The sequence below is a fragment of the Trypanosoma rangeli genome, assembly GCF_003719475.1.
Source record: "Trypanosoma rangeli strain AM80 chromosome Unknown Tra_15.4_contig_00046, whole genome shotgun sequence".
Classification (NCBI taxonomy): domain Eukaryota; phylum Euglenozoa; class Kinetoplastea; order Trypanosomatida; family Trypanosomatidae; genus Trypanosoma; species Trypanosoma rangeli.
Genome location: NW_021705790.1, coordinates 31,865 through 49,266, shown reverse-complemented (window position 1 = coordinate 49,266; position 17,402 = coordinate 31,865). Strand labels below are relative to the sequence as shown.

The 17,402-nt window shown below is 50.8% G+C and overlaps 9 protein-coding genes across 9 annotated transcripts, besides 7 other annotated features; 1 reads left to right on the top strand and 8 right to left on the bottom strand.

Moving 5' to 3' along the window:
• Positions 1-14: 14 nt before the first annotated feature.
• On the bottom strand, positions 15-2,255 carry TraAM80_02128 (uncharacterized protein; the record flags this gene model as incomplete). The annotated part of the gene is made up of 1 exon (XM_029379144.1): positions 15-2,255. One exon carries the CDS (start codon positions 2,253-2,255, stop codon positions 15-17), a length of 2,241 nt encoding a protein of 746 aa, XP_029241027.1.
• Positions 2,256-3,122: 867 nt separating this feature from the next.
• Positions 3,123-4,769, bottom strand: TraAM80_02127 (putative glycosyl transferase-like; the record flags this gene model as incomplete). Its single annotated transcript, XM_029379143.1, has 1 exon — positions 3,123-4,769. One exon carries the CDS (start codon positions 4,767-4,769, stop codon positions 3,123-3,125), a length of 1,647 nt encoding a protein of 548 aa, XP_029241026.1.
• A 54-nt stretch (positions 4,770-4,823) lies between these two features.
• Positions 4,824-4,877: a microsatellite.
• Positions 4,878-4,883: 6 nt separating this feature from the next.
• Positions 4,884-4,917: a microsatellite.
• A 202-nt stretch (positions 4,918-5,119) lies between these two features.
• Positions 5,120-6,235, bottom strand: TraAM80_02126 (uncharacterized protein; the record flags this gene model as incomplete). Its single annotated transcript, XM_029379142.1, has 1 exon — positions 5,120-6,235. The coding sequence occupies one exon, from the start codon at positions 6,233-6,235 to the stop codon at positions 5,120-5,122; it is 1,116 nt and encodes a 371-aa protein (XP_029241025.1).
• A 746-nt stretch (positions 6,236-6,981) lies between these two features.
• Positions 6,982-7,416, bottom strand: TraAM80_02125 (uncharacterized protein; the record flags this gene model as incomplete). Its single annotated transcript, XM_029379141.1, has 1 exon — positions 6,982-7,416. The coding sequence occupies one exon, from the start codon at positions 7,414-7,416 to the stop codon at positions 6,982-6,984; it is 435 nt and encodes a 144-aa protein (XP_029241024.1).
• A 126-nt stretch (positions 7,417-7,542) lies between these two features.
• TraAM80_02124 (uncharacterized protein) lies at positions 7,543-8,172 on the top strand (the record flags this gene model as incomplete). The annotated part of the gene is made up of 1 exon (XM_029379140.1): positions 7,543-8,172. One exon carries the CDS (start codon positions 7,543-7,545, stop codon positions 8,170-8,172), a length of 630 nt encoding a protein of 209 aa, XP_029241023.1.
• A 112-nt stretch (positions 8,173-8,284) lies between these two features.
• Positions 8,285-8,345: a microsatellite.
• Positions 8,346-8,362: 17 nt separating this feature from the next.
• Positions 8,363-8,386: a microsatellite.
• Positions 8,387-8,437: 51 nt separating this feature from the next.
• On the bottom strand, positions 8,438-11,959 carry TraAM80_02123 (putative telomerase reverse transcriptase; the record flags this gene model as incomplete). Its single annotated transcript, XM_029379139.1, has 1 exon — positions 8,438-11,959. The coding sequence occupies one exon, from the start codon at positions 11,957-11,959 to the stop codon at positions 8,438-8,440; it is 3,522 nt and encodes a 1,173-aa protein (XP_029241022.1).
• Positions 11,960-12,944: 985 nt separating this feature from the next.
• Positions 12,945-12,970: a microsatellite.
• Positions 12,971-13,107: 137 nt separating this feature from the next.
• TraAM80_02122 (uncharacterized protein) lies at positions 13,108-14,889 on the bottom strand (the record flags this gene model as incomplete). Its single annotated transcript, XM_029379138.1, has 1 exon — positions 13,108-14,889. The coding sequence occupies one exon, from the start codon at positions 14,887-14,889 to the stop codon at positions 13,108-13,110; it is 1,782 nt and encodes a 593-aa protein (XP_029241021.1).
• Positions 14,890-15,019: 130 nt separating this feature from the next.
• Positions 15,020-15,076: a microsatellite.
• Positions 15,077-15,216: 140 nt separating this feature from the next.
• TraAM80_02121 (uncharacterized protein) lies at positions 15,217-15,801 on the bottom strand (the record flags this gene model as incomplete). The annotated part of the gene is made up of 1 exon (XM_029379137.1): positions 15,217-15,801. The coding sequence occupies one exon, from the start codon at positions 15,799-15,801 to the stop codon at positions 15,217-15,219; it is 585 nt and encodes a 194-aa protein (XP_029241020.1).
• A 470-nt stretch (positions 15,802-16,271) lies between these two features.
• Positions 16,272-16,300: a microsatellite.
• A 90-nt stretch (positions 16,301-16,390) lies between these two features.
• TraAM80_02120 (60S ribosomal protein L22) lies at positions 16,391-16,783 on the bottom strand (the record flags this gene model as incomplete). Its single annotated transcript, XM_029379136.1, has 1 exon — positions 16,391-16,783. The coding sequence occupies one exon, from the start codon at positions 16,781-16,783 to the stop codon at positions 16,391-16,393; it is 393 nt and encodes a 130-aa protein (XP_029241019.1).
• Positions 16,784-17,402: the final 619 nt, after the last annotated feature.

The following is a 17,402-nucleotide window of genomic DNA, read 5'->3' as shown; positions in this document are numbered from 1 at the left end:
CCTCCTCAGGTTTTTTACGAATGTACTCTCCGCGACACTGACGTGAGCGCTGATGCTTTTTGAATGGTCGTATTGTTTGAAACCACGTACGTCCGACTAATTCTCCGCCCTGTACGTGTACGTGTACTTTCTTTTTCCGTCGCCGCTGGCTCATTCACCACGGAACGTGGCATCAGGAAGTAATTCCGAAGCGTGCCCTCCTCCTGGCAGCGCAAGGTGGCGTCCACGTCACGCTCCAAAATTGCAGGTCCACCGCAGGCAAGACGTGCATACCCGACAAAGAGGGAAGCGAGGACCCACAAGATGGCAGAGGGATGTGGAGCCTGACAGAAGACTGCAGGGGTGAAGAAGCTTTCCAGGAAGGTGCAGCAAGAGAGCAGTGGGGGATAGAGCCCCTCCATACTTTGCAGGTAAAGCAAACGTCTCAGCTCCGTGAAAAGCACACCATTTGCTGTTTCCACGGAGAAACTCGCGTCATTGCGCATCTTCGACAGTTCCTCTGCCTCCTCCTGCCTCGCCGCCAAGAAGGGATATGACACATTGTGTACCCCACTTCCAAGATACACTGATTCCAGCACACGCACAAGCTGCAGCAAGGCTTCAGGACCAAAATCCCCACTCTCGAAGCCTGTATCAATCTTTACAACACGACGCCAGTGAACACCAGGCATAGCGGCCTTCATAAAACAATTTACCCATTCAAGCAGAAAACATTCAAGGGCATAACGTGCCTCTTTCCCCTGATTATGCACCGCATGTGTACGCAAGGCACATTGCTCCTCGGCACGCCGCAAAGCAATACCCGCCTTTCGCAAGGATGACGGAACCACCGCACATTTTACGCGGCACGAAAACGTCTTTGCAAGACGTTCCCAGCGTTTTCCATACTTTTTCGCCATTAAAATGTTAGTGTGCTGCTGTTGAAGCTCATTATCTATCGCACGCAGTGCAATCACGTGACCTTCTGCCAACTGTGACTTCAAAACCTCCTTCTTCATTTTAAGAATGTCATTTAACTTTTGCTCCTCCTTGAGACGCTCCAAAAGCGTAGCTACTTCCTTTGTGTTAGAGCTCTGCAAAAAAGCCTGTCGCACCTCTGACTCCTTCACCATTTTCAGCAGCTCCACCACCTGTGAGTGGGCTGAAACGCGCCGCCAGCGTAAGAAACATCCCTCCACACGAATACGCTGCCGCATACGCGTAAAGTACGCCGTCGCGGAGTCACGAAAACACCGCTCCCGACGTGTTGTTTTCCGCCATGCACGAAAGACGTTCCCCAAAAGCATTTTATCAACCCGCCGCTGCGCAAAACGAAGAATGAGTTGACTCTTGTGCACCACGCCCTTCAAATCCTCAATCCGGTGAGCTAGCCGAGCGGTTTCGGCACGGCTTGCAAGGAACGCACCGGCCCACAAGTGTAGCATCTCGAAGGGCTGACGCCCCTCAAAACGGGGATAGGATGACCCTACACCACCCTCACACCCAGACGCAGGCGGAGAGGTCGGTGGCTGAAAAACAGCTTTAAATATCACTTCACGAAGTTGTGGCCATATCCTTGACAGTTTTGGCTCACGAGTGAGAACTTCATTGAGTAAATAACACGCCACACCCACAAGAAGACGACCGTTAGGTTCATTTTGATCTCTGCGTTCCCGCAGAGAACGCGGCCCTAACGCAGTAAGCAACACTTCCTGGAGGCTCGTTTCAGCCCAAAGTGTCGGACATTGAAAGCCAGAATCCTCAAACGGGAGCGGAAAGCCTCGCAGCGGTGCACCCTTTTCCCCGCAAGGGGCGCCATGAACCTGCGGAGCTGTCAGTTCCTCTGTGGCACCTCGCATTTTGCTGTCACTGCTCACGTATGAAATGGGAACCTTTTTTCCTCCAGCAGGAAAAGACGAGATTGCCTGTGGTAACATTGCTGCCTCACGCGTTACACATTTTTCACCTCCTTGCTGAGGCGGTCGAGGAAGTGAGGAAGGACATTCCGTAAAAACAGGTGGGTCAAGTACGCACGGCGGCACGATGCCTTCAACGCCGTCCAACAACTCCTCCATGCATTGGTCCACGCGTAAACGTACAACTGCACGCTCTCGGCCAAACGCCAGCTGCCGCCGCCGCTGCCTTTGCAAAAGGGCAGCTGTGGCTCCATCCATTTCCTTCCGGAGTTGCGCCTCCGCTCGGCCAACACTGCTCAAAACAGGATCCGTGCCCGCCAACTTCTGCTCATGGCGGTTGTGAAGTCCTGACGATCGCATCTCGCTACAGTTACCCTTCACACACGCACCACCACCCTATCGTTTAAGTTGCGTGCTGAACACGTAATGGCTCCACAACACGCGGAGCTAAAGCGAAAGCGAAAGAAAATCCAAGAAAAAAAAATAATAAGCCAAAGCCTGTCTGATGGTGTCAATTTCGTGGTGCGCAAAACAGACAAACAAAAAGGCACACAATAGAAAAAATGCATCCAAAACATAACAAAAAGGGAGAATATTTGCCAGTATGATGCCGTCGCCTCTATTCTTGTAGAGAGAAGAGCACAGCAGCGGGGGATGCCCCCGTTGGGTTCGGCGTACCCCCAACAATTCCCACCCTTGCAGAGGAGACGCAAAGCGCACACCGAGAAAAAAAACGCATACGAAAGGGAGACGAGCACGCTAACGAGGCTCTCCTTCTAAGCCAGCAAAGCGGTAGTCGTTTGGGTCCACTGCAATCGCCAAACTCTTCCGCGCGGAGTGTAATAATGTAGGCGAGGGCAAGAAGGTAAAAGCAACGACAAAAACGGCAAAAGAAATAGTACTCATAATCTGCGCCATCCGAGCCTGCCCTCATCCTCAAAAAAAAAAAAACGCGTATGCAAACCGCCCGTTGTACTACCTCAATGAGAGAAATTCTTTTATCAGCGCCAGCCTCCTCTGTTTATTATTATTTCTTGTTACCATGTGGTTGCTGCTGCTGATGCTTTGTGGTGGTGATCGTGCAAGGGGGGACTCCCTTCAGAGCGCTAAAAATGGATTGCGCAAGAGGCTAATAGCCAATCATTTACCATCCATTGATGCATTGGTGGAAAACTACACCATAAACAACATCTTGAGCGAACAAAAACCCCTTCTACTTCTTGTCGCCTACGCGGGCTCCCGGTAGCAAAAGGCCGGGTACACTTTCATGCACACAAGCTTCCCGGTAATCTTTGTCAAAGGTGGCTGATTTTCCACCAGACGATACAAAACCCTCTCGTAATGCATCGCCATTACATCGCTATCAAACAATTTCATGGCACGTTCGCGGGCCCGACGCGCCGTCGCCGCCGCTTCATCAGGATGAAGCATGTAGTAAAGAATCTCACGCGCCAACCCAATCACATCGCCAACAGTAAACAGACGACCGTAAGCAGCACACGGTACCACTGACAGTGCGCCGCCAAGGTCCGTCACAACAAGTGGCACGCCGGACAGGGCTGCCTCAATCATCACGGTGTTCAGGCCGTGGTGCTGATAGAAGGGATCCACAAAGACATCAATTGCCTGATAGAAGGTCCCAAGTTGCTTTTGAGGGAGCATTCCCAGTTGAACGACGGGTAGCCCCTCCCTCCGCATGGCTTCGTAAACGTTAGCCATTGGACCTTCGCCGCTAACAAGAAGTGTCACATTTTTGTACTCTTGCATCACACGGCGCATCGCCCGAGAAAGTTGCAAATGCCCTTTTATTTCAACCAGTCGTCCACCACATCCCACGACATAATTTTCAGAAGGAACTCCATGGGCTCGAAGGAATGCGTCACGCACAGCCCTTTCCTTGCGTGGATGAAAAATTTGTGTATTGACACCATTATAAATCAATGCGACTTGTTCCCGAGCCACGTGTTGCACCTTCACCAAATCACGCTCCGCTGCATCTGAAATGACGATATGTTGAGGAACCGTGAGAAGCATGTACTCCTCCAGCGCCACAGCCTTGGCAAGATCCTGCATCCGACTCCACACCGCCGCTCCAGGTGCTTTGCGCCGCAGCCGATAGTTGTGTGCAATATAATTTAACTCATTACGAAACCAGTCAAGCATTGATCCATGCCACGTTACAGCAAATGGAATTTGTATTTGGTAAATGTTGGGTACAGCCGCCCAACTTTCACTGTGGACGATGTTAAAAGGCCGCTCGGCGTGCAGAACGCCAAATGCTTCAAGAGAATTATTTAACCATGCCACACTATACGCCTTGTTGGTGGTGGAAGGAACTTGCTCCACTACCAAACGCGCCTCTGAACTTCTGCACTGCACTGCTGCATGCGTCTCTGGCTCGATACAGTACATCGTCTTACGTGAATGATTTACAGGGGGACCAGTCACAAAGACATGAACGTAATGACCTCGTGAAGCAAGTTGGGAGTAAATGTGAAAGGCATGAAGTTGCATACCGCCTGTCCCGTGAATGGGCGGTATCCATAAACGCGAGAAGGCGGCGATGCGCAGCGGGCCACGCTCTTTGCGCATCTTTGTGGCAGTAGACGCTTCTTCTGCGTAGCGAGTATACTTTTCCACCACACGCAAAATACATGCATCCTTGTCATTGGCCCCACTGATACCTAGAGGTTGGGGCGGTTGCGTCGCCGCAGAACTGGCTGGTTGAGCCAGCCCAGGACCACTGCCATTTTCAGCGTATTGTAACAGAAACATCAGCCTGGAGAAAAACCCCAGCCATACAATAATCCCCACTATAAACATCAAACGCATACGCAAGGTGTGCGGCGGCAATAAACCACCAATTCGTGGCATATCAGACTCATCTATACGGGGCCTAATCCCACGAAACACGTTGCCACCAAATAAAACATACCACAAGCAAGAAAGAGCAAAAAAACAAAACAACAACAACAACACCAAAGATGCACATAATCCTAAAAATATACAGATACATATATATTCAGCAGTGGAACAGTATTCTGCAGGTACGGGGAATAGAAGCCAGACAAATAGCAAAAGTCCAGAAACGTCATTGCTCCGGTGTATGAGGTCCAGTTGCCCCCAACGCCTTGTCACATGTTGTGCTCCTCAAATTACTTTCCCTATTCTTCTTGCCGTTAACTTTCTTGAGTGCCGTTGTATCCCTGTTTCCTCCTCTCGCGCTACCTCGGATAATGCCACTCCCGCAAGGGCATGGGAACATGCGCTATGCGTCGTCCCTCCCGACGCAAGACGGTGTCCAAGCAGACTGAATCCATTCGAGCCTTCTTCCTCGCGCTGGTGTCATCCGTCTCCAAAGTCTTTGCATCAGTTTCCCGCTCACACTGAGTATCGTCCCGCGGCAAAAAACGTTTGTACACATACGAGGACATCTCATTGTGATTGGCGTTAAATCGCAGCTTTGGAAACCACGAAGGCGGTGCTAGGCCCTTCACATGGTCATCTGTCGCATCGTTCTGGGGCCGGGAGGCACCTGTCACAACTGCATAGCTGCCACTTGTCAACCTCGCGTCTACGTCTTCGCTAGTTTCCGCAAACGCTGCACGAAAACGATACGTGCCGGTGATTGTCAACTTCTCCGCGTACTGAAGACCATGAGGAAGCACCGTGTAGTAGGGATGCGGAGAAGCAAAGGTATCCTCCTTGTTACAGCTGTCATTATCCCGAGCCTCCGTCGCGTCATTAACTCTCTTCGCTTTCCCTACTCTGCGATATGCCGCGGCAAGAAGTGCCGTCCCCGACACCGGAAGAAACACTGGCGGCAGTTCCCAGAATGTGCCCAAACTCATTCCTTTCACGCCCCTTCTTCTCACACCCTCTGGTTCTTGTCGTGACTCAGATTTCGCCAAGGAAATCTGTATCGCGTCAGCGGCCGCTGATAAGCAGTCACCGTAAAGCTCGCCTGATCTCACCGCGGCGCGGAGCGAGGAAAGCATTAGCCCACGCACTGTTGGCACCCTAGAAGCATCATCCATACCAATGGGACCACCGTTACTGCCGGATCCTGGAGGTTTCTCGGGCACACCATCAAGCCTTGCTAAACAGCGGCGCGAATGTAAAAAGAAAATCGCGGAAGTAGGGCAGAGGGCACCGCAAATACAACGCCATGGCCCCTCCTGCACTACTGTTTCAATACGAGCTGCAGTCTTTTCCTTACTGCGAAGGCAACTTGCCAGCGGTGATGATAACGACGTCGATGTTACTGTCAATGAGGGCGCCGGTGTGGGAGAGGGGGATGAGTGGAGTGTTGAATTGGGTCTTATGACTGTGTTCTCCATTGTAGACGTCTTTTCCTCGTCACAAGCACATACACACACACATACGCAGCAATAAGTAGTGCATAAACAAAGAAACTAAAAACAATTCAAAAAAAAATAATAATATACATAATGCAGGAACACACAAGTATGAAAAATATGTACATGCATATCCAACACACACCCAGATACAGAACTGTTTCCCCTCAATTCTGAAGAAGTAAGATAACAAGCACAGCAGCGACCACGAGAAGAGACGACAACATGGGTTTTCCACCCACAACACAAAACAATAGGAAAGTGCATCTCATTGAAGATCAAGCGATCGGCAAAACAATATCTGGTTCTCGTTGCTTCATCTTATATATTTCTTCTTCTAGGCCCCACCGTTGCCTGTCGCAGTTAATCCTGGTAAACAACGCCGTATAAATCTCATTACATACATTGAATGATGAAGAGGGAAGGATTAGAATACATTTGTGTTGTGCTCCGACTTTTGCAGCACGTAAAGAGCTTTACCTACCGTTTCTACAACGACATCGTGAAAGGAAAGCACATCGAGTAGGTTAAGCAAATGCTCCTTGTTCAGCTTTCGCAGTTCATCGCGGTATCTGGTGGGAAAGTTAGTGTGCATGGAATCACTCTTGTCCCGCAAAAAGGTATCCTGCGCTCCTATAGAAACAATGAGTTTGCTCAACGTATCATGGTGATCCTGAATCTCTTCCTGCACGCTTTGCACTATTTCCTGCATGGAGCGCAAGGCTGTGTCATACTTGGGGGATGCGAAGTGTTGCCGTGGCCACGTCGAGACGATGACCAAGATCCCGCTTCATTCGGTCCACATCGAGTTGGCTTGTCTGCAACACCGACTGGACCTCGGCCTTCAATGATTCACTCTCCACCTCAAAGCGTGCCAATCTGCGGTTAACCTTATCCCGGAGCCCCTGTAGCTCTACCACCTTCTCCTCCAGCTCAGTTTTCTTTTCATCCAATAAACCACGCAGAGTCCCATTTTCCACCCTAACCTCATCCACCTGCTTCTGCATTTCAGTCTGTACTTGTAACCGTAGCATGCCAATTGCCGCGTTGGGATCTTGACCAGAAGCCATCTGAATACCGTGGGCGCTCAAAACCTTAAAGGTATCATTGAGGTACTGCTGTCGGTCGTTCACAACCGCCAGCTGTGACCGAACCAAGTTCATGAGAAGTAGGTTGCAATCCGGGAAGAAGGATTCACGTAGTGTACTCTCCTCCTTCTCTAGAGCAAGGCGCTGTGCCGTCTCCAGCGCAGAAAAGGAGGCACAAGCAGGAACACCGCGTTTTCTTTCATGCTACCACGAGTCGATGGTGACCGCCCCTTTTTCTTTTTTCCTTTCACAGATTTTTTTCTGCCTCCAGAACCATTGGGCCTCCTCCCCCTGGAAGATTTACGTCCTCTCGTCGTCGACGCTCGCGAACCTGTGCGCGGGCGAGAACCACTCGCTGTTCGAGATAACTTGCCGCGCTGCTTTGAGCCCAATGATGTTGTTGTACCTTTGCTGACAGAGGAAGCACGGCTGGTGGATCTCGACATCGTTGTGGAGAGACGTTTTCGTTTTCCCCTGCCACTGCCCCTTGACACGGGTGAATGCGAACCTGTCGCCCTCCGCCCTTTCTTCAAAGATGAGCTCCGCCCGGACAACGCGGCGGCGGCTGCTGCTGCTTTCCTTGAACCTCCAGTTCGGCTCAGTTGCTTGCCGTTAATGGGCGGTAATGTGTCCTCTGTGCCGCGCCTGCTTCTTCGCTTATTCAAACCGCCGCTGTGTTTCGCTTGTGCAGAAGATGGAGTTTTTTGCTGCTTCGGCACTACGGGGGTCTCAGAGGTACTGAGCGATAGTGAACCGCTTATGAAATCCGTGGGACTCTTATCCATTGACTGGCCACGCCCAGCCAGGTCACTCCGGTGGTTGGACCACTGAGCGATGTCTCCACTGTCCTCCATCCCCTTCATGCGTATGCAATGGTGAGATAAAAGAAGAGAGTCGAGGCGCATTCCGCAACCCCCAAGAAAAGCATGAAGAACACAAGACCAAAAAAAGTAATAATAATAAAAAAAAAAGAGCAAAAAGTTATAAAAATCACAAAAAAAAAACGGGCATGCAGAAGCTGTTTTTCTTTTTTTTGTTTTGTTTTGTGTCTCATATGGTGCATTACATGACAGACAATGAGCAATTCCCCTATGCGTCAGTGCGCGTGGAAGGCCGAAAACTGCACAGCAGCGAGGGCACGCACAATGACGGTGTCCTCGCCTTCAGCTAGCAGCAGCGCACCCACTACCTCATGAGCGGCGTTATCCTCCCCCATAACAGCAGCAGCAACACCAGTGCCATGATTACTGTCACGACGAGCAAAGCCATGCTCATCGCTTCCCTTGCAAAGTGCATCCTCTACAAAAAGTTCTGCCCTCATTTTCCGTCGCACAATAGCCAATAAGAGTATGAAAAAACGCTTCAATCCATCCCTGCTATGTCGTAATCGCGATATCATCCACGGCAACCACCCTTGAAGGGTTTTATGCAGAGTAAATAGAACACAGAGTCGGATCTCCTCGTCTGTGATGTCACAGAAAGAGCCAAGCCGTTCAAGGTGTCCTTTGTGACGCTTTAGTAATCGGCGCAACGACGCGATAACCAGCGCGAGGGGCCTCAGTAAAACACGCACGTGAGGTCGTATAAAAGCTGCATTTTGCAGAAGCTTCCTTAAGAAGAAGCGGGACCAGAGGAATCCAATTTCACACAAAGTCTGCACTACGCGCGTCTTGCTGTTAATACGACGACAAAGCACCGTCAATGGTGTGCGGAGGCACAGAATACTCATCAGTCGTAGTGAGCAATGGAGCGGCTCATTGCCAGTCATTGGGTAGGATGCAATGTGTGGAAGCAGCGATGCCAAACGTCGCCACTCCACGGAAAACTCCAGTGTTCGTGGATTCCACAAGAGTCCACACCACGGAATGAGTGTGTCCGTAGTACATCGTAGCTTTTCACCTTGACAAACAAATCCTACTTCGGGCCATCCACGACGCAACGCTGCGTCGCAACGAGACGCCGCCACATGGGACAGCGTCACCACCAAGACATCGTCCACACGTCTTAAAAGCAGCGCTGGCTCCTCATGCTGAGAAAGAATGCTTGAGAGAGATTGATCCACAGTTTCAAAAATAGTGTCGCAAAGCAGCATAGCCACCGCGGAGCCCTGAGCTATCCCCACTCCTTGCAAGTAAAGCTTCCCATCAATGAGCACAAGATGTTGATGTAGATGCTGCTTTAGAATTGCCAGTATTTCATCTCCACGTAGCCTGGAATCGGACGCTGGTGTGGCTTCCTCGTACATAATCCATCCCATTGGAATACCTGGAAGCATCCCATTTTGTACGCACTCCCCAGAGACGGTCTGCGACCTCATGCACTGATACAGTAATACTTCAGCGTTTGTAGTGTCCCCTCCTGCAACTTTCAGTTGCCGCCCATGTACACTCGCCAGAGTGCCGGTTCCCGCACCATTGCTGATCCATGGAGCAATGGCCGTTAATGACACCGTGTAGTATGAGTCATGATTAACAAGGCGTTCGACAGCATGCATCACCACTTCCTGTGGAAGATAATCATAGCATCTCGCCGCATCCCCGCGCAACATTGCCACCATTGGACTGCCACTTGATGGTGCAGTAGAAGATACCGGGCTGGATACGAGCTTCGGACGCTGGCAGAAGTGTCGTGCCCCCTCGACAAAAGAACGTATTTCAGCGTATTCATCTTGATGGGAAATATTTGTACTTTTCACCAGCGACGATCCGACGCGATGCTCCGCGACACCGACAAGCAGGCAACGTAGTGCCCCCCGTAACAATGAGACATGGGGAGAAGCACTACTATTGCGCGCGCTCCTGGTCGTGGGTGCCGCCACCCTTCCAGGCATTGTGCGGGTAACTGCCCTTCTTGGTACAGACAACCCATCTGCCATTCTTAGCAGCCTGCGCACGTTGACGAGGCGAGCCCGTGCAATAGGGCGCAGCTTACGTTGGTCCACGAGAAATCTAACAGATGAATACAACACCGGAGGTGCGACACAAGCGGTGTTCTTTTCATATGCCAGCTTGGATGCCAGAAGGCTGTCTGCGGTCACACGCTCCAGCGCCATCGACTGTTTGGTCCCAGCAGCGTTTCTCTCCCGTTTCTCTCGACTGCGGCGTGAAAGGCAGACTTGTCGCAGTTCATAGCCAACTAGGCGGCACCACACCGGCTTCGGTATGAAGAGAAACGCGTTGGGCTTTTTAGAAGACCACGTCACATGAAACGAACGCCGCACCAAAAACGGCACCACATGCTGAAAAATAAAAAAAATCAATTGAAGAAATACCCGCTGCTGAATCATGGACCGTCGTTTGCGTCCAACACCTCGGGTATAGAAGCCACGTAGCCATGGAAGCTTTGCAACAGGTACCTCGTGTAGAAAGTGACCAAGTGGAAATGTTTCTTGTCTTCCACACTGCAGCCAACTTAAGGTGATGGCGCACAGTCTTTCCAGCACTGGTGCTTCCCCCCAAAAGCTCACCCGTTCCTTGCCCTGAGGTGCACGCCACCAAAGACCCTCCAGTAGACTTCGAAGATATGAGGTCACAATAGACTCCGGCACTGTGAGTTCCGATACTGGAACGGCCGCCGCCGCCGCCGCCGCTTGCGCACGGGAACGGCAGCGATGGAAAGGGAGACTGCGCTCTTCCAGAAACCCGGCATGCTTAATTGCCGCCCCGCGAAAGTTCATCCGACACACACCGCCCAACAAACAATGAAGCACGTGTGTGAGATGCCGTTCCACAGATTCCATGCGGACTGTGTTGTCACCATTCCCATTGACAGCGAATGTGTAGGGGAACACCAAGTGGACTAATTCTTTTGACGTTGTCCAAACTCTGCACGCCTCTGCACATGACACCGGGTCACCCCCTATAGTAACTGAACAACGGCATGCTGCAGTAGAATCTATATCTCCGTGATGCTTCTGCCATAATTCTGCAAGTCTAGGATTCACCCCGTGGTCGATTTCGGCAAAGGTGCGAAGAGGCAGTTCCCCAATCAACGGAAGACGTGAGACATTCAAGCGATATAGTGACACTGCCAACGATGAGATCGAGGCCGCTTGCGTGGTACGAGGTTGAGTATTTTTCTCGTAACATCCCCTCTTGCGGAATCCCATGCATCCCAAGCTTCTCTGCCGCTTTGCCGCCCGTGGCACGGCATTCTTCAGCGGAGGACCCAAAGCCTGCAATCCCCCACCACTCGGTTCAAACTGTACCACAAGCGGACACCATGATGTAATGAAACTGACAACTGCAGGCCCCAGCTGTGCAAAGAGGGAGTCCCAAAACGGACACCGCAGCAGCGACGACGTCAGTGGCCTTCCATGCGGTATCTGCGATGCCATTCGCGGTAAGAAGTCCCGCCCTATAGGCAAAAGTTCGCCCACCCCTGATGCTACCGACATTCCACTGAGTGGCGGCGGTGGTGGAGCGCCCAAAGAGACGTACACCACCACTGCGAAGCCTCCCGTTGGGGGTACAAATAGAATCCGCTCATAGGTACACGATACAAAGCACGCCGGTGAAGACGCCTCAAACCGCAGCTGTACAAAAAAGTATCGCAGCAGAAAGTCCTTCAGTGACCAGGGACCGCCATAACCGGGAATAGTAGGAAACATGGAGGACATGCACCTCTCTTCCACTCCACTCCACGCTTAGCCCCTTCCCTTCCTTGAGAAAGTGTGTAAAGTACCACCCTCCACCCCTCTCTCTCACGCCGCCTAGCGACTGTCTCCTGCTTTCTTGCTCCCTGTTGTTCTGCTGTTGTTTGCTGCTGTTGTTATTTCATCCACCGTGAACCAAACAACAGGACCCGACCACGCACGCACGGCAGTACCGCAACTACAACACGAGTAGAACTACCAACCACGACAACAATAATACCAACGATGTGTGCGGGATGGGTTCCTGCTTAAGTCATCGTCTCACTCCCCGCCAACTGGGAGGAAAAGCCAACACAACCAAAATTTAAAAAAAAACGCAAAAACAAAATAAGAAGAATAAAAAGAAAAAAAATAGAGAAATTGGAAAGTTATATGCAAAGCAGAACGAACATCAGTGAAGGCACCCTTGTCATAACAGAAAGGCAGCTGAGAAGGAAGGAAAACGGCAATGACTTCCATGTGGTCTGCAAGCACCAACAATGGGCCCCATCCTTTGTAGATGGGCACTTACACGCCCACACACACAGGCAACTCGACTGCACACCGTAGAGCAGAAACAAAACAAAAACAGTTAGACGCGGCCAGAATTATATGCCTCATGGGAGAGGCTGAAAGAGGGGGAAAAGGCCAACTAGTGTTCGTTCCGGCTTGGCTCACCGCTCAATATCACTGCAGTCTAAAAGTAATAACATCAGCAAGTAGAGCCCTGCGGAGTACGCCACAAACCTCCACCCGCAGTCGTCTCCTATTGACGCTGCGGACGGGTGCACGCCGAACCCCTCTCCCTCATAGATGGAGCCCTTCATGATGGGGCACCTTGCAGCCATCGTCCGGTGCAAAGGCGGCCCTGCCACAGTCACCCGGTTCAACCCATTCGTGAACTCATCACATGCGGCAAAAATTCACAACAAAAAAGAAAAGCCACTGAAAAAAAAATTGGAAGTGTACCCCCCTCCCCTCCCCCACCTCCCCACCACACACACACAAGCAAACGAACAAGATATATATATGTATTCACCTCCAACACACCTCACACAGCAAAACTTCACTGAGCACGCCAGGCGAATGCAGAAAAAGAAAAAAAGCGGCACCGCGAAAACAAACATAAAAACTCAGAGCAAAAAAGGCATGTACTCAAACAACTCGGATGCAGCCTCGCAACATCTCTTCAATGGAGCTGAGTTGTAAAACACCACCCCACCCACGTGATGATGCCGTCGCGAAACGCACATCCAGGTTGAACCGGGCAGCGGCATCCACACCTCCGTCACTGCAGAAGGTAAAAGCATGTCTGAGGAAAAAACATTGCCACCCTCTAACGCCCTGCTGAATCTCCCATGATGAGAATTGGCACAAGCAACGTCGCAGCTTCCATTCACCCCCTCCAGTTTGGTGGATACGCCTGACGTAAGCCTCCGTAGCATGCTTGAGAGCAGTACCTGCAGAGCACGGGGATACTCACGCATTGAGGTTCCGACAATCATTTCATTGTGCCAAACGGTCCACTGCAACGTCAAATTCATTTCACGCAGCCTTGGTAAGTGTGATACTGGAGCAAAAAAACCAGCGCCGCTACTATGAGAAGGGTTTAGCAAGCTCATTGCCATCTGGTGCACCTCATGTGGGCGTACAAGGCCCTCACGGGACAAGGGACACCTTTCAGTCGTCAAGAATTCCGCGATATCCGCCGCAAGTGGCTTGCATATCTCCAAAATGATCTGATGCATCGAACGGTAAAGGCTGGTGTTAACAAAAATGGCAACAATGATGCCTGACGAATGACATATATAACAGTGCGAGCGACCACTTTCCAAAAAGGCTGCAAAATCTGTCACATCCGGGTCCACCAACAGCAAGCAGATAAGCTTCGACACAACGGCAGGTGTTGCATTGGAAGCGATTACTTTCAACGTCTCACCCACAAATATGACGTACTGACAACAGGTCCAAAGAAGACGTTCTGTAGTATCTTGCGTTAGTGTCGCAGCGCTGCTGGTGAAAGCCACGCCCTTGTACTCTTCTCCCCAGCCAACCGTGCACGATGCTTGATCACTAAAACACCCATCGAAATGGTTCCTGTTATAGCTATTACCGTTATTGTTTCTACTACAGCCTGCGCATGGGCCAGAAACTCCTTTAGGCAAGAGAAATGACAGATAACGATACACTAAACTATGACACATAGACTGTGCTGCAATGGATGCTGGACGCATAAAAACGGGGAAAGCCAGCAGACTCTCCGTCACCGATAACACGGCCCACCAATGCTTCCACCGTTGCATGTGAGATCGTTCTTGTCCCACGGCCGCCCCTGATGCTGCAACTGACGCGGCGGATGAAGGCCTCGCGTTTCTCGCCATCCGGACGGCGTCACACACGTCAGTTAGTAAAACACTGGTTTCCAGAAAGACAGCAAACTTCTCAAAAAAACGTTTCAGCACCCTACGTGGCTCAGCAACATCAACTGACCCACCAACGGGGGAGACTAGTGCGGCAACAGTTGACCAACCATACCGCAGCACAAAAACCTCAAAGCCGCGCCGAACCACGGGCAGCAGAGCAGAGCTGTCATAGGCCGGCATTGTCTCAACAGCAATCCATAAATTAGGAAAAGGACAGCAAAGCACAGTAGTTCCGTGACTGGTTTGAATCCTGTCAAGAAGTCCCGTTGCTCCAAATCGCTCTACCAGACATGTTGCGCCAATACAAAAGCCAACATGGTTCATCTGTGCATTTTCGTGAAGGTGTAAAGGATAAAAAAAAAGAATGTTGTCCATCGCCCGCTCCTCCTCCCCCCCAGAGAGAGTAGGACAGTAAACACAGAGGCTCTTCAGACATGTGCCCCCACCCCGCTTCTCAGCACATGAGGTTGAGGCCCACCAAGAAGAGGACATCTCACCTTCGTCTTTTCTTCTTCTTGGGGGAGCGAGGGAAGGGGGTTTCTACGCCTCTCCTTACAGCCTTCCTCAGTCACCTACACAAAGAATCACACAAAACACCCTCACTCTTTCTCCTCCGGCTTGGAATAAAATCAACAAGAAGAAATAATACTAAAAAAAAAAAAAACAGAAAGAATAAAAAGGGCACAATACAAATTTTGTCATTTATTAGACAGATAAAGCGCAATCGCAACAATTGGCGCTGGAGAAAGCCTCATGTAGATTGACATATATGTGTATACGTTTTTTTTTTTTCATCCTGTTCTTTTCCAATCGCAAGGGTCACTTTTCCCTTCCTCCCGCAGCAACATCAAACTCCTTCCATGCCTCCATCAGTCGATCAACATCGCCATGCACGGCCTCCCGCAACTTGGAGGGACCACATTGTAACACACGCTCCACGCCACGTCGCAGCTCCACTCGAGCGGCCGGATGAGCATCCTGTGGATTGCTAGGTCGTGGCATGTATGCTTCCTCCGGCACCTTTGCAAACACGGGAGGCGGTGGTGGTGGAATACGTGAGGCGCAAAGCTCCACAACCGCGCGGAACGCCAGTGGCTCATACTGAGCAAGCATCTGTTGTGAGCGGGGAAGCAGCAATATGTTTTGCCGCCCCAACTCATTCCGCAGCTGCGGCCATCCGGTGCCATGCTCATGGGCCGCGCTGTCGACATTCTTTCTCACGATTGCACGATTCCAGTGCGACTGCTGTTCTACACGGTACCGGGTTTGTGTGCGCATAAGAAAAAACAAACGCTTTAGCCCAACTTTCCGTTCTAAGCGGGCCCGGCCGCGGAGCATGCTCCGGATGCGATCCAGCTCCAGCGAGGCTCTGTAGTGACACACAAGAGGGGTACGACGAAGCATGTTGAGCCAAACAAAACACCACTGCGATGCCCCACACCTTCGCGTGAGAAATAATGTCCGTATGAACCCTCGTTGTTTCCCTGTCCGTTTGCGTAAGTGGGCCCCGGAGAGACGCCGCCGCAAATGCCTAACAATCAGTGCTTTCCCTTCTCCTCCTAACTATTTCCCTCCTCCTTTCCTCCAAAACGCTTCTTCTTGCGGTTTCCTCCCCCTCCCCCTCCACTTAGCCGCAAAAAGAGGCCTCGCAAGAAAAAAAAAAAGAGACTCTCATATACACAATGGGCACCCAACACAAAATGACGAGTATTTGCAGGTCCGGTGATTCCAAAGTCTTGGGCCGTCGAGGTAAAACAATACACATAGAAGAACAAAGAAAGAAGAAAAAGACAACAAAAAAAAACCGCATAAATCAAGCGATAATTGTTGGCTTCTATTATCTCCCCATCTTTTTTTCTTTCGCTTCTCCAGTGAAGAAAAACAAAAACAAAACAAAAAAAAAGGCGGAGCAGAGATGGAAAAGGAAGACATCCATACAAGTATGCAAATGGGTAAAGCGCCGCTCTCCCCACCCACACCACCGTGTCGTATCTTAAGCCTCCTCCTGGTCCTGGATGTTGAAGTACTTCAGCTGGTAGGTGTCCTTGCCCCGGGCGAGGATGCGGATCCAGTCACGGAGGTCCTTCTTCTTGAGGAACTTCTTCGTGAGGTACTTGAAGTACTTCTTGCGGTAGGCCATAGTCGTCGAAATCGTAAGGACGTTGTTGCGCAGACCAACACGCACCTTCTCCGTCAACTTCCCCTTGCGACCATTCAGCTTCACGTTGTCTTGGAAGTACTGCTCGAAGTTGCTGAGAATCTCCTCGCTGAAGATGCCGTCGTTGGCGGGAATGGTGCAGTCAATCCTGAACACCTTCTTCCCCTTCGCCAGCTGCTTCTGGCGGATGAAACCGCGGGAGCCGACCTTTGCACGAACTGCCACCATACTTGCTATTCCCTTCCAGGTATTGTGTATGGGCGTGCGCGACTGAGCTCGTCTCTTCGCCTCTCTCTTTGCTCCACCTGCCAAATAAAAAAAAAGGAGAGCATACCGTACAAATATATTAACTGAAAACAGGTGTTGCGAGAAACCCACCACCACAAATAATAATAATAAGAGGTGGCGGTAACCAACACATGACAGAGATACAAGCATATATAATGTGTGCGTCATATTCGCAATGAATATGCCCATATATTTCTCTCTGGCGAACGAAAGGCATGGCACAGAACAGAACAGAAAAAATAATCATCATCATAGTAGTAGGATCGCTACCTGTGTGTTTTTTTCTTTGATCTCAGCTTCTGATTTTCGTTCACTACAACTGCTCTCCCCAATCACCACATTGATACGCAACATTGCAGGTCTTGCCTTTCCCAACAACTGAATCCCGCTTCGGGGTTCACCCTAACCCCGTTTGTATGGTTATGCACTCTCGTCTTCATCCGTATGCGCAACAGGTTCCTCCTCGCTCATGTGTGCACTACCCACCTCTTCCACATCCTCGGTCGCCATTCCTTCCACCTCTGATGCATTACCATCATCGTCACCGGAAGCCACACTA